Here is a 14,931-nt window from a genome sequence, read left to right as displayed (position 1 = left end):
GGGTTTATCGGATTAATTGTGTAGTTTGCTGTCATTGGCTTGTTCTAGTTTGTGCTTGGGCCGAATGTGATGTGGTGCTATGCCGTGTGTGTGGCCGTGAGGTGTGATGGTGTGGCGGTGCGATTGCACAATATGTTCGCGTGCCAAGAATGTGTGATAGTGCTTCGGGATCGCGTGTTATATGTGTATGAAAGTGTGGTGTCTTTGGCGTGGTGAGAATGTATATTTGCAAAGTGTATGTGAATTGTGAAATGTGCATGCAATGTGGAATTGTGTTTGGCCGTGCGAGTGAGTGGTGCGTAAGTGTGGTTTGAGTGGAACGAGGATATGGAAATGTGGTTTGGTTGGAAAGGTCCGTCCCGAGGCGTGTACGTTTACGCGGGACGATGCCGTCCCGACGAGGTGACGATGCCGGCCCGACAGTGTCGATGCCCGACGTGGTCGGAAGACCGTTGGCCCGATGCGTTTTACGCGGCGCGGTAGAAGGAAAGTGTGTGTGAGGATTCCGTCCCGAGGCGTGTACGTTACGCGGGACAAAATCAATCAAAATGTTATCATTCGGTTAGCGGGGAGTGGTGGAAAGGTTGAAAATGAGTGGGATTTGGCAAGACAAGCGAGAGGATTGTGGAAAGTGACGCATGGTGTGAGTAGCGTGCAAGTGTGTTTGTATCGCGTGATGTGATGCTTAATTATGGGGTAGAAACCGCTAGGCACGGTATGGGATGTGCCCAAGTGGTTTCGTCTTATAATTAAGGCAGCGCGTCTGTGATTCCTTCTTGTGATGTGTTGGTGTATTATTGCCTAACGTGCGAGAACGTGCGTGATGTATTCCGTAGGGTCGCATATGATTGTTAGTTTGGCCGATCGTTGTGTGTTATGGGTGTTTTCGTGCGCGGCGCGTACGTGAATGCCTACGTGGGGTTTGGGGTTGTACACTTATTGAGATTCGTCTCACGGTTGTATAACCGCCACTTTCGCACCCCGGCCCTAAACCCGGAAGTGCGCCTTTTCTTTTGGAAGTTCGGGAGCTACTGTTGGTGCCTGGAGCCGCAGTGAGTTCCGAGATTCGAGCCGAGATTCGGCAGCACCGGAGGAGGGCGATCCTTAGGTTTTTCCTTAAGATTTTTGGGGTTGTGTAAATCGGGTTGACCCATAGGGAAGTTAAGTTAACCAGACCCCGATATTTTGTTGACGGTGATTTCGGATGCTAGTTTGTTAATTATGCCTTTAATATGATATATGTATATTTGGTGTTGTATGAATATGTGGTTGCTTTGTTCTGTTGTTCTACCCCGTTGTCGTCATTATTTGTCCGGTTTTATTATTTGCTTCCGCATGTGGCTCGATGTTTGGGTTGGGTCGGCGCGTTCCGTCGCATCATTTCGGCCGGAGCAGGGGATGTCGTGAGCTCGATGGTGTTCGGGGCGTGACATAGTTCGATTCGAAATTCGAAGTAAAAGTTTGCAGTTTTTTCTTATCTACCTAGATATAACTTGTCCGGAATTACCACAAAACCCGTCTCCTCTCAGCTCCCAGCTCTCTCTCTTTCCACAAAACAAAGGCCGTGACCCAGGATCACCATCTCATGCAAATCATCATCATCAGATACCAAGTCGGCACGTGAAACTGGCTCCAACTACTACGAGCTGCTATCACTGAACCCTAACAACACGAGCGCTTATGATATCAAGAAAGCGTACAGAACACTGGCGCTCTGGTATCACTTGGACGCGTGCCGCAACCCATCGATGAAAGAAGAGTCGACGAGGATGTTCCTCCGGCTTCACGAGGCTTACGAGACGCTGTCCGACCCCATGTCGCGCCACGAGCATAACTACGAACCGGGCCTGAGCTCGACCGTATGTTGGAGATCGCCATGCAGTGTCGTCGATAGTAATGATCAGGAGATGATGAGGAGTAGGCGGCAAGATCAGATCGTTGAGCTGAAGAAGAGGTCAAACAATCGGATGGCTCAGAAGAACGGGTCGTGGGCCGCGCGAAAACGCGCTCACAACCTCCGGAGAGATTAAGAAACTTGTTCAACCAAAATTAAGGATTAAAAAAGAAAGGAAAAGAAAGTATATGATTTATTTTTGCTGTTAGCCACTCTGGTTATTCATAATTATGTAAGACGCGTCTTTGACAATTCATCGATTCAGATTCAATTATTCTTTTGTGATTCGGGTTACACTAACTTAATTTATTTATCAAATTGCAATTTCTTTTGTTGATGGTTTTGTTTGTTGGTTGGTTGGCTCCTGAAATCCAGCTGTACATATGATGAATAAACTATCTTTCGTTTTCTGTGTTGATAGTTGAATGTGCCCTGATTAGTCTAGTGCGTACCATAAGTCTATAAGCCCTCATGTGTATCTTTATAACCACGAACAGCATTCCATAAATGGCAGAATTCTATTCTTCCGTATCAAAACATACGGATTTTTCTTCGTGCTGGTAAATTAACAGTTTTACAAAATTGCCAACTTTTCTTGGTAGTGTGCAAATATGGAATTTTTCGTATAAAGTTTACTACCGTTGATTGTACTCTCTTACTAATGGTTTGAATTTACTAATTCGTATATGAAATTATCAATCTAAATTAAAGTGATTTATCGATTATTGTCGGATTGAACTACCAACTAATTTTTGGCAATTACCTTAATTCATTCAAGTCACGTACCGATATCTTTTCTTATTTATTAACTTTATCAATCGTATCATCAATTCTTATGTCCTTTGTTAATAACTCTTTACATTTACTAACTCTTTTAAAAAATCACCAATCTTTAGAGTAACTCACCAACTTTTCTCATATTACATTATCACATGATATTAGGCTACCAACTCTCATTTGAGTTAGTTACCAAAGTTTATTTAGTAATTTGATTACCAATTCTCTCGGTAAATTATCACATAGTATTTCGTGATACTTTATATTTATTATTATCTTAAAATTGTAAAGAACCTGCATCATGAAGTTTGAACTAGCAACTAGAGCAAAGGAACCAAGGGTTAGTCATCAAACTTTGACCTTTCAAAATTTTGCTATTGCATCCGCTCCACTCAAACTAAAGCGGTGAACCAAAGGGTTTCGCATCCTCTCAAAGCATGCTATAAGCTACATAGCACATACTTTCTGTGATTTTCCTTCATTTTCTTAGTTGACACTACTTATTGAGACTTTAGAATGCAAGAGACTATCTTATACTAGTCAGCAATGAAATTGATTGCATGAAATGATTTCTCATAGTATATGTTATCGAAGTAAGAAAGTCCATATTGCCGGTAACTAGGAGAAAGTTAATGACCATTGGTAATTTTACGAGCGAAAGTTTGGGAGCACAGTTATGGGGGAGCCTGGATTTTTCTAGCAGAAGGAGCTCTCCATCCACATGATCCATGAAAGTGAAAATGTCTAAGACGCTGCAACGTAAGAGTGCGTTTGTTTCATGGAAAACGTACCGTTTCTGGAAAATGTTTTCTGGGAAATCATTTTCCAGGAAAATGAGTTCATTTTTCGACGATGTTTGGCTAAAACCTAAAAAAAACTTGGAAAGTATTTTCATTGTTTGGTGAGGAAAATCTAATGGTGAAAATTATCAAAAAAATTTCTATTTTTTAATTATTTCAAATTATTGTTATTTTTAAATTATTTGTATTAAGAAAAGAAAATACATGAATGTTTTCCTTCTTAGAAAGAAAAGAAAAAGAAAATAAAATAAAATAATTAAAGAAAATAAAATAAAAAATATTAACAAATTCAAGATGAACAATTCCGGAAAGTATTTTCACCTTCTTAGATAAGGAAATTCACTTTCCTAAAATAAAACATGATATTTGTGTTGACCGAAAAGTATTTTCCATTAACCAAATCATTTTCAGAGAACCAAATAGATGAAAGTCCATAAAACACTTTCCAGAAAAGCACTTTCGCCAAAACAAACACACCCTAATTGTGTTTTTCTAGGGGGATCATAATGTATATCCTTATCTTCGTCGTTGTCTATGGAGATGTTATGTTTGTATGAATGAATCTTCCCATCGTTGGAATTGATTATTGCAGACACTTTGATATCCTTGAATGAACAATGTAAGTACAAAGAGACTGGGATAAAAGAAAAAACAACAGAGGAACCACACGTTCCATTTATTTGTCCCATTTCGTTTAGGAGTCAATAAGAACACAAACATGCCAGAACAATTTAAAGACAAAATCTACAGACATTGCAATTGCCCCACAAGAGAGAAAAGCTTATGATATCACTCAGCATTCACACCCATTTCACGTCCTGCCACCAAAACAAATTCACAACTGGCTCTCATTTCTTTACTGACACACTACACACACCATTTCAAGACCCAGATAAGTCTCAGTTAGTGCCCGAACTGTTTGATCATCAAGCGGAACAATTACGGAAATTATGGAGCGTGCGAAAAGGGACGATTAGGCTTGTTCCGTCTTGGGAGCACAGGTCATAACGGCGTCTGCTACAGTAAGGAAGATCTTATCGTCCCCAATCAAGTCGATGAACTTGGACGCATGAAGCTTGTCAATCACCACCGGTCCTGGATTTGCAAGAACAAGCTGCAGAAGAATACGCAAAAAGTAATCATGTAAAATGTAAATAGATGGTAGTCTGTACAAGTGGAGTGCGATCAAGAGATGAGCTAAAGCCTGTCTGCTTATAGGGCCTATCCTGCCAAATACTTTAGCTTGTCTAAGCATGAGTGAAGATAAACTGCTTGGACAATGAGAATATTAAGAACCTGTTGAGGGTAAAAGACATATAGCTAGATACCTGTACTGAGGCAATTATTTGCTCAAATAACTTAGCTCGTCGTCGAAATATTCTCCTTTGAAAAATTTTCATTTTCCTGGAAAATGTTTTCCGAACATAATTTTCCGTGTTCGTGATCAATATGAAAAGTTTCGAAAATTTTTCGCGCGTGGCGACGCGGCGGCGCACTTAGTGAAGAAGAAGAAGCCGAAAATGATTTCGCTGCCCACGGAACTTCCGCCCGAAACATTTTCCGACTTCCGCCAACGAACGAGCCTTATTTTTTGTGAGAAATAGTTTTTGCAGGTCGGGGCAGGTGAGATGGACACTAGAGGAAAATATTTAGGTTTGATCTCAATTGGAGGAGCATTACTTAGCGAAGCAAGTGACTTTATGGTCGGTGAGACGTCATGGAGAATGTCATAAAAATAGCATGGAGCAATTCGTTTTAAGCATAACTTACCTGAATATCCCTCTTCTGGAGGCTTTTGTGCAAATCTTCAAGGGCATGTATGCCACTAGTATCAATGTCTGTAACGGCTGCAGGCACAGATAATAATGTCAAAATACTTGTAAGGGCATTGATCACGGGAAAAATAAAAAAGAGCGAAGCTGGTCGTGCAAGAAACAGCTTACGAGACATTTCCACGATCAAGTACTGGATTCTTGGTTGATGATTCTCCTTCAGATATTCATCTTCATCGCCAAGCCATCTCAATATCCTGAAAAATTCAAGTCATACCAATATAAATACCTGCTCTAAGGCACCGGCACAGAATTCTCTTGTACCTATTCATGGTTAGGCTTAATTTATGCATATTATATCATGGAAATCATGGAGTTCTTGGCAAAGTTGGCCAAGAATAAATTAGAAAGGACAAACAGGGGCCAATTTTGCCCTCCACTCTTGCTCCTATCTAGTACCTTTCACGGATATAGTTTGAATTCGAAAAATAGATGGCTGAATCAACTCTGACAATCAGAACTCCTGGAACCTTTGTTGCTTCTGGGTATTGCAAAATATTCCTGTAAACAGTCGTCCTCGGTAGCTTACCAAGAATGGCTGTGCGAGGTCTTGTTACTTGTAAGAGTATTTTGGCAAATGAAATTGAAACCTGCCAAAGGAAAGCCCTACTTTAGTAATCCACACGGAGAATGAAAATCATCTGAAGACTAGCAAAAGTTCCTGATAATCTTACCGCAATTAAGAGGCCTATCTCAACAGAGACCAAAACCACACCAAAGAAGGCTCCCATGCAAGCAACAAAATCAAACTTGTCAATTTTCCAAATCAGTATTGCTGCTTCAATATCAATTAGGCCAACCACTGCGGATATAATAATTGATGCGAGAATTGCATTTGGAGTATAGTGGAATAATGGCGTGATGAGTTCCAAGGTTAACAACACCACGCAGGACATGACAATGTTAGAGACTGCTGTATGGCAACCAGCCATGTAATTAACAGCAGAACGAGAGAAAGACCCTGCACAAAGCGCAAATGATCCGGTGAATATCATTGAAAAGAATTCTAGTTCACGATGTAGCATTCAGTACTTGTCCTTTCATACCAGTAGCAACGTAACAGGATGTCATTGAACCAACCACGTTCATCATTCCTAGTGCTACCATTTCCTTATTTCCATCTATCTGATAGTCCTTCATGGTAGCAAATGTCCGTCCAATCGCAATGGCTTCCTAGAGATATCATTAAGTTAGGAAAGAGAATCACATATAACAACTCCAGTTGAGGAAAACTCCTAATGAATTTTGAAGCTGACAAAACTTTCTATATTTATCTTGTGAATCTGACATGCATTCCATTCCAGGTTAACATATTCTGGAAGTTCAGAAGGAAATATCAGACTTTACAAGTTTTCAGAACTAAAAGTTCAAACTCAAAATTAAAAGTTCATATTTTACCATAAAAGTCATTCAGACTCTAATTTTGAGAGACTCAGATTTTACTGAAGACCTACGCAGACTCAGGTTCTGAATGTAAAGCAAGAATCAGAAATTATTCAGACGCAGAAGTTTTGCAGATGCAGACTCAGAAGTTTTTCAGAAGCAGAAGCAAAACTCATTTAAAAACGAATCACAACAGTTAGTGATCTGGCATGGATTTCAAAATAAGAAAGTTTTGATTGACTCAATATTAATCAAATTGATTGACAATCAAATATCATGACAAGTATGCATTACAACGGATAAAGCTCTACTTATGAAAATCAAGATTCTGATTGTATGGGCGAACAGAATCAACGGGATTCAGATTTTGTCAACCAACGGCCACTCAATCCATTTTATACAAATCTGTCCAAGATGAAGATTGGAAGATGATTCTTTGAAGACTGTCTAACGGCTAGTTTGGGAGTGGAGGAGTATAAAAGGAGACCTACGAGGAGCAGAAGGTATGAACGAAATCGATAATCAACAAGTCCAAAGTCTGAGCATACTCTGATCCTTTTTCTTGTCTTTCTGAGCTAAACATTAAGATCTTGAGGGATACTTTGTAAGAGTGATTGTGTGAGATAGAGAGTCCTATCATACACAAGAGTGCTGTCACTCAGAATCTGTAATTCCTCTTGATTACATAGTGAAATCCAGCCAGTAGGTTGTCAGTGTGGGAGAGTGGACGTAGGCTTGAGATAAGCCAAACCACTATAAACTTGTGTGCAGTTTTTCTATCCCTTATCTCTTACTTTACTTACTGTACATCAAGAGCACTGTCTATATAAACTGTTTTGAATCTGAATTTTATTCAGACTCAACTGTGGTCAATCATTTCCGCTTAAATTGATCAAAATTGTTTAAAATCACCTATTCACCCCCCTCTAGGTGATCCTTGCTAGCTACATCAACTCCAATACTCAAAAAATATGGACAAGTTTCTTACCGTCAAAGCAATCATGCCTGCAACTACGCCAATCTTAAAGCCCTTGGCAAGATAAGTGCCAGTGAAAAAGATTTTCTTCACAGAAGATGGATTCACACCCTTTTTTATATCACCCACCTTCAGACAAAATTGTATATGGCAGGGTTAATATAACAGCTATGGTCAACTGAACGAGTTAAAATGAAATGCAAATGAAATAGAGCAAAACCACAGAGAAGCGTTCTTACAATTGCAACATGCTGCTTGTCAGCGTGAGTAATATACACAAAAAAAGTGGACAGGATAACGGAGATCAGAGGGGCAATTGCAGCCACCCAAAATAGTTTCCTGTTCTTTTTGCCCTGATGTAATAGACCATGAAATTGAGATAAATGGCTAGGAAGAGATCCAGTCAGGATTTAATAATGAAGAACAAGACAGACTTCTTACTATGTATTTGGCCAGAAGGAGGAAGGCCAAGAATGTCACTCCGATCACTATCGTCTGCCAATTCCACTGAGAAAGCAGTAGTACGATAGAGTAAGTTTAATACCTATGTAGCCAGTTATTCTATGTAGTAGATAAAATGAGTAGTTGAATTTCTTGACGTACCCCATGATCCACCGTACTCCAAACTGATCGCATAACAGACACTATGTCGGTCTTCTTTGTGAAGTTTGTTATGCCCAGCAGACCCTTGAGCTGTTGAAGAGCAATGGTGATTGCAGCACCGGCCATAAAGCCAACAACCGCGGCATGAGATAGGAAATCGATCAAGAAGCCCAGCCTAGAAATGAAAATAGTGTATCCATTAGTGAGAGTAAAAAAAAATCTCTTGACTCGTCAGTCGTGTCATAAACAGCCTCATCCAAAACAAAAAGAAAAAGAAATGAAATGCACGTCAAATAATCCCGACTGGGGTGATATACCTAAAGAACCCAAGCATGACTTCGGTGATGCCAGCAAAGAAAGTAGCCGTGAATGCCAGGCGTCTGTACTCTTGGGGATGACTAACTGGATCAATCTCGTCCTGAAGAAGAGTCCCAAGCAAGAGAGAAACAACAGCTACTGGCCCTATGGCAATATCTCTCGAGCTACCCATGAAGGCATATATAAGAGGGGGAACAAAGCTGCTATCTGTAGTGCAATGGAGGACACATCATTTATCTAGTGAAAATGACTAAGCTAACAAGTACACTAGGTTAACGAAAAGAGAAGAAGACAACTTACATAGTCCATATTGTGGAGCCAAATTTGCAAGCTTTGCATACGCAATATCCTAGTTTACAAAGATGAAGAAACCATAAGAAGTGGAAATAGAGTGCAAAGAGCAAATCTATCTAGCTCTTCAAAGTTGCCGTCACTATTACCTGTGGAATGCAAAGGCTTGCTATGGTAAGTCCAGCGATCAGATCGCCCTTAAACTTAGTCAGGTTGTAGCGTCTTCCCCATTCGAGAATGGGAAAAACACTCTGGATGCCAATAATGAACTTCCTTGACCGCGGTTGATCTTTAAACTGACGAAGCGGGTCATCTGCAAAGAAAGTCTCCTTCACTGTGGCTGTGAATTCCTGCAGAAGGTTCTGCTTTGGAGGGATGCCCACTTTGTGGATATACGGTGCCTCTGAATGGTATTGCAACGAAGCTGCGTTTGTTATGTCAGTTTCTTGTGCCCCAAGGTTGCTGCTGACACGATGACTCATCGTGTCAAGAGAACAGAGACAAGCTGTATCGCAAACAAGCAAACACAAGTAGTAAGAATGATGAATATTAATGCTTGGCTTATTTCAGCACTGCACTGGTTAAGAGCTTAAAAATCTAATTTTCCTATTTCAGATGGGTCATAAAATTCTCTGTTTCTTTTCTTAAGGTAGAATCTAATCACATTCGGGCATAGATGTTGATGGAATCAAGGAAAAAGCGGGCCATCAGCTTAAGATGAGCTCTACGGAAATGAAGATACTCACGAGATAAAAGAACTGCAAGAGGAACGAGGACCTGTAGCAGAGATGGTTTGGAAACTGTATTTTATATTAGGTACAGGATAATCTAAAGTCAAATGTTTAAGATGACAGTAAGCCCCAGCCTTCCACCGTGAGAATGTATACACATCTCTGTTCGATCTAAATTCATCAAGCAACAGTCTCATGATGAAAAGGTTTCTTAAATCTTGTGAAACTTGTATTAAATTTGTAAGCGTTGACTCAAGGCAATTGGATAGCCACTAGTTATCACATCAATTTGGTGTTTATGTGCTCTATGAGAGAGTTGACTTTAGCTGTATATACTTCATGCTCTTTGGCAGGAACATAAATATATTGGACTCTGACATTATCCTTTCTGCTGACTTCTGAGTTTAGCTCCTGCAATCATTTAGTGAATCAGCTAACGCTTTGTTTTCTCTGCGCAAACCGAAACCACCTATTCTTTTATACTATCCAGATCTTGCCCTATGCAGATTGACAATGAACTGCTAGGCTTCGCAAGAAAGATGGTTTTCAGACATTTTCAACAATTCATTTCCTTCAGATCAACCTTTATGTCATTGCTCATCACTATTTAGTCATGGGCATTAAATAGGAGGGAAGGGAAAGATGTGCATCTACATTTGAAACGGCAAAACCGAACTTCACTTGATCCAAGACGAGAACCACTTTGCAGTGATAAAAAGGAATACTACTGAGGTAACTACCATGGTCATGACTCGTGAAAAGAAAAGGTGCAATCAAAAGCAATCCACAAATGGAGCTGTAGCTGTTATGCTGGCTTTATCTGCAACGAGAGTCCTAGAAGCATTGCATTTTCCAAGTTCATTGAAAAGAAAGATCAAATTTTCCATCATAATAATAAACCACGATGATAAGTGATGGTACAATACACTTCAGTTGACACCATCTAGCATTTAAATGGTACTTGGTAGTACATTCCATAATAAGAAAGGACAAGCATAAGCATCGTATGTATGCTGCTTGTGTTGTCCTAAACGATAGCTAAACGGGGGGAGCAAGGCTTATTTCAGTCTGGTGTTCTTAAATAGACAAGTTGAGCGAACCGAATTCTCTTCATCTCCCTTTCCCCTTTACAAAGGAATCAACGAAAGGGAAACAGCAACATGACTTTCATGGACCACAAATTGGATCCATGAACAGAAAAGAAGTTTTACAACCTTAACAACATCAGAAAACTAGAAGCACCAACAAGTTCTGACCACTGTAAAAAAAGTACACTTGATCAACCAAAAGAAAATTTTAAAATTTAAGAAACACCAAAAGAGGCGCTAAAAAGAAAGTTGGAAAATTGACTTTTTAACCAGTCTTTTCACTTTGCTAGTAAAATACCCATTTAAAGAATCAAAATCATCGTCCCACGAGTATGTTTTAGAACTCTCCGCCACCCCCCCGTATTTTGGCTTTTAGAACATCCATAGCGGTTCATCAGACAATCAAAAGAGAATCATCACCCCTTTGAAAGAAAATGATGTTACATTCCCATTAAACAAGAAAGATATCAGCAGAATAATGATCTAGACTCAGAGCCGAGAGTGACCGACAGCCACAACCACAGGCAATCAAATGATAAAGAAAAGAAGAAAGTCAGAAGCTGACCGTCTCTTGCGCCACAGATGAGGCGAGACCTGCTTCCGCTCTGAGCTCTGAATACAGCGAGCTCTTTATTCTAATAATAAAACCGATGCAGAACTTGATATCAAGACACAGAGTAGATGACTAAGAAACGATCCAGGTTCATTGAATCTGAAAACGTTGAATTGTTGTGTAAGGAAGGGGCAGGATGTGCACCTCTGTGATGATGCACGAATATCTTAACGATAAACATTAGAGATGATCGTTCGACTTCGATCAGTATTCCCACGCTCGTCCAGTTCTGTCAACGCCATTAGGAATTCTCTTTTTGCTGTCTCTTCGAGAGAATGAATAGGCACCGATATGAGGGATGCGTTCACAATGGAAGACTCAGTCAAGGGATGTGCGTGAGCGATTGCTTGCACGATAATATCTATAATTTGCATGCATTATTTGGCACCAGCTGTTGATCCGTCTCTTTATCCACTTCCAAGTTCCGCGATGTGTTTGACCAATGAGCAGTTAGCTTGCTGCTGCTTCACCGTGCGAGAGCATTCGTGCCCTGAATTCAATTTCTTTCTCTGTTATCCCTCAGGCCATGCATGCCCTGGAATTGGGTCTAATGCTTGTTTTTTTTTTTTTTTTGGGTCTGTTGTCTAATGCCTGTTGAACTGCTGAAATATGTGCGAAAGGCGAAAAACTATGCCAGCTAAACAGAGCTTGGCTTTCGCTTCATTTATGGAAAGTGACCCTGCATATAGTGGTCCTCGACTCAATTTGGTTTATCCAGAGTTTATAGGAGATCCAAGATTCTTGCCTCATAGCTTCTTATGCAGTCAAGCAGTGTCCGGCTCTGTCGACCTCTCTAGACGGATCAAAGCAAAGCCACCCACGTCTGATCAAGGAGAACGGACTGAATTGAGTGTGTTGTATGTACCAACAGATTCACCAGATAATTTCTCCCGATCAAGAAAGCTGACAGAACATTCTTTTAACTCCTTTTTTCCAATTCCAGATACTTGACATTTGTGAACACATGAAGAAATAAATCTTCGATCCGCGAATACCAAATCGACAAGTTATGCGGAGGAGATTATTTGGACTGTCCAGCTCATCTAATAAGTTTCGCTTTCTTACAAGAATTCTTAATTGGGAAATTATTTATATTATATACACAATTACTCCCAGTGAAATAGAATATAAACGAACATTGCGGAAGGCGTGAAATGACAAGTACAAGATGACAGATGAAACCTTTTCTTTCTCTCAGTCCCTGTATTCAGGCGGTGATTGTCATGCAAGCATTCTTTTATTTTAATTCCAAGCTTCCTATAAATGACATATAGGAAGCTTGGATTGGAATTTATTAATATATAAGAATGGCGACGTCTTCAATGAGCACTTGCATAGTCCAAGACAACAAAAGGAAGAAGAGAATACTTCAAACATGGCCCCATCATGGCATGGCATGAACACAGAGACTATTGGGTTCATGTTAACTGGAACCTATGGGCCCTCCATTGGAAGACTTTGAACCTGTGAACGAGGCAGTGATGCCGGGACAGCAAGAGGAGGCTTCCTCTCCACTTAAGATTAACCCCAAATTTAGCAGTTGGCAAAGAGGTTAAGGATATATTGCACCAAGAAAGAAGAAATGGCTTTCACAAGCAATGTCAATTGTCAGGTCAGAAGGAAACTTGGGCAATCAATAACCACCTTACAAATCCGTTTGGTCTACATGCATGTCCATATTCCAGTAGCGTCTAGGAATATATCTTCTTTTTCTCTCCTTTTCTGTTGACTACCGTAAAAACACCAAAATCCTAATAGTGGAGGTCTATTCAAATCACGAATGTCTATTCCATCTATTAATCTTGTGATAGACTAAAACCCAATTGGTGGGCTCATTGTCGTTTTCGGGTGTAGCCATTCTATACTTTCCTGTGGTCTTGCTTTAGGAAAGTGATGGGTTAGCTTGGAGGGGATTGCAGGCAAATCACATACAAATTTGCCACAATAATTTAGCACCATTAAGCATAAAATCTCAAGAACATATGCGTTTGGCTCTAATAGGGACAGTACAGTAGCCCAAGAAAGAAGAAAAAAGCAAATGGTCCAAGCCTTCCTGTCAAAACACCCAACATCACTATCAGTCTGACCTGAGGCCATTTCGGATGATCAGAGTCTTCAACTTTTTTTCTTTCTTTTTGCCAATTTTCTCTTTTTCTTAATGGAATGGACCACCAGGTTGAAACAGTTCCAAGAGGAAGGTTAAAGAAGACAGTTTCTTCAATTCTTCAAGGAGGAGGCCAGAACTCAGCTCTCTTCACCTTTGAGATGCTCTCCAGGACTCCGACTGGTGATACATGTCCCCTCACGGTCACCCTCTTTGTCTCCAGATCTATGCTGAAGGATGTTACTCCTGGAGTCAACGTCGAAGCATATGGTTTTTCATCACTCAAATTACTTCAGTTTAAACATAAAGTAATGCATATAAAAGAATATCTATTGTTGAGATGTAGGGATTGGATTTGATCATGATATTGTCTAATTTATTAATGCCAAGATAGTATGCAACTGACTGTGATCCCTTGATGACACATCTCGCCTACCATGTTACTGGTCTCGTATGATTAAAAACCTAATGGTGCAATGATATAGCAATAAATCTGTCAATCTCAATGAAGGAAATAGCATCTGAGTTAGATATGGTAATTGTGCCAAGAGCACCAGTTTAGCTCATAAAAAGTGTGGTTAGAGAAGCATCAAAAGTACTATTCTGGGCAACCACTTTTTAAGACCATGAATGAGAACGACTCTGTGTGCGCGCGTGCGCATTGTGTGAACTCAGGAATGAGCCGGCATGAGTACCTTCCATCTTAGACAGATGCTTCTTTACTTTGCCCGCACAGCCTTGACAATGAAGAGACACCCTCATAACAACCACCTGCAACCACAAGTCCTAAATCTAGATCATTTGAGATACTCATTTTGATACATGACCTAAATCCTTCCATTCCTGATCATCTCTGTATGTCAGAGTGTTTCTCAATGTTTCACGTTCATAATTTGTTCAGCAGTTAATTGTTAGAATTCTTTATTCCCCAACGCAATGATGACTCCCACTACCACGATTGCGTGTCCTCTTCATATAAGCCATAACAAAAATGTAAAGAGAAGAAAGAGCAGCAATTCTGACCCGGAATACATTATCTGATGAATCCAGGGAAGACGGTTGCTGGATGGCTTTCGAAGAAGCGGTCTCGTTATGTCCTCTTTTATCAGCATGCACCAGAACTGATCTACTCTTGCTTGTGGCTGCACCAATGCTCTGAGCCTCAACAAGTCTCGAGTACCTGCCTTTGTTTAAAAGACAAGTAGAATCCACCAGAGCTTGATCTGGAACTCTCCTAGGAACAATGACCGACCGAGGATCAGGTATGGTGCATCCTGAAGTTACTTCCACAGACTGGCACATGAAACCCCTCATTTCTCTAGGTAGGGATGAGAGGAGATGTTTGAGGTGTGTTGCGAGTTAGTATAAATGAGAAATTGCAGATATTCCAAACCTTTGGTTTCTTTTATTACTTATGAGTTTCACAGAAACATATCATCTTAAATGACTTAGCTAACAGGAATTGGCTGGCAATTGTCAGAGTTTATCAGTACTGCAATGCCTATGTTTGAATGTATACAA

The 14,931-nt window shown here is 40.3% G+C and overlaps 2 protein-coding genes and 1 long non-coding RNA gene across 4 annotated transcripts; 1 reads left to right on the top strand and 2 right to left on the bottom strand.

The window, feature by feature from the left end:
* Positions 1–4,111: 4,111 nt before the first annotated feature.
* Positions 4,112–12,057, bottom strand: LOC115679749 (sulfate transporter 1.3-like). 2 transcript variants are annotated; one of them, XM_056307373.1, is made up of 15 exons: positions 11,451–12,057; positions 11,259–11,351; positions 9,024–9,379; positions 8,884–8,932; positions 8,583–8,790; positions 8,266–8,440; positions 8,104–8,169; positions 7,902–8,015; positions 7,675–7,791; positions 6,350–6,476; positions 5,978–6,264; positions 5,703–5,893; positions 5,415–5,500; positions 5,242–5,318; positions 4,112–4,585 (listed from the first exon to the last, which is right to left on the bottom strand). In XM_056307373.1, the coding sequence occupies exons 3-15, from the start codon at positions 9,354–9,356 to the stop codon at positions 4,445–4,447; spliced, it is 1,971 nt and encodes a 656-aa protein (XP_056163348.1). In that variant the 5' UTR covers positions 9,357–9,379; positions 11,259–11,351; positions 11,451–12,057; the 3' UTR covers positions 4,112–4,444. The 2 variants fall into 2 exon arrangements, with proteins under 2 accessions (XP_056163348.1, XP_030459302.2); XM_030603442.2 differs by having other exon boundaries at positions 11,259–11,328.
* Positions 12,058–13,227: 1,170 nt separating this feature from the next.
* On the bottom strand, positions 13,228–14,724 carry LOC115679728 (protein SODIUM POTASSIUM ROOT DEFECTIVE 3-like). Its single transcript, XM_030603404.2, has 3 exons — positions 14,434–14,724; positions 14,106–14,181; positions 13,228–13,656 (listed from the first exon to the last, which is right to left on the bottom strand). Exons 1-3 carry the CDS (start codon positions 14,722–14,724, stop codon positions 13,532–13,534), a joined length of 492 nt encoding a protein of 163 aa, XP_030459264.2. The 3' UTR covers positions 13,228–13,531.
* LOC130136843 (uncharacterized) lies at positions 13,588–14,931 on the top strand. Its single transcript, XR_008815564.1, has 2 exons — positions 13,588–13,718; positions 14,461–14,931. It is a non-coding gene; the product is annotated as an uncharacterized LOC130136843 (long non-coding RNA).

This window comes from Syzygium oleosum, unplaced genomic scaffold (assembly GCF_021117445.2).
Source record: "Syzygium oleosum isolate NSW1041296 unplaced genomic scaffold, Sole_v2.1 Sole_v2.52, whole genome shotgun sequence".
In the NCBI taxonomy this organism is placed as follows: Eukaryota; Viridiplantae; Streptophyta; class Magnoliopsida; order Myrtales; family Myrtaceae; genus Syzygium; species Syzygium oleosum.
Note: the sequence above shows the minus strand (reverse complement) of the source record. Positions and strands in the feature narration are given on the sequence as shown.

Excerpts from the sequence above, each read along its gene's own strand:
- LOC115679749 (XM_056307373.1), bottom strand. The coding sequence starts at position 9,356 with ATGAGTCATCGTGTCAGCAGCAACCTTGGGGCACAAGAAACTGACATA. Across the intron at positions 8,791-8,883 it reads GGCTCCACAATATGGACTAT|ATAGCAGCTTTGTTCCCCCT; the intron begins GTAAGTTGTCTT and ends ATTGCACTACAG. Across the intron at positions 8,016-8,103 it reads TCCTTCTGGCCAAATACATA|GGCAAAAAGAACAGGAAACT; the intron begins GTAAGAAGTCTG and ends CTATTACATCAG.
- LOC115679728 (XM_030603404.2), bottom strand. The coding sequence starts at position 14,724 with ATGAGGGGTTTCATGTGCCAGTCTGTGGAAGTAACTTCAGGATGCACC. Across the intron at positions 14,182-14,433 it reads CATCAGATAATGTATTCCGG|GTGGTTGTTATGAGGGTGTC; the intron begins GTCAGAATTGCT and ends TTGTGGTTGCAG. Across the intron at positions 13,657-14,105 it reads GCATCTGTCTAAGATGGAAG|GAGTAACATCCTTCAGCATA; the intron begins GTACTCATGCCG and ends CGTTGACTCCAG.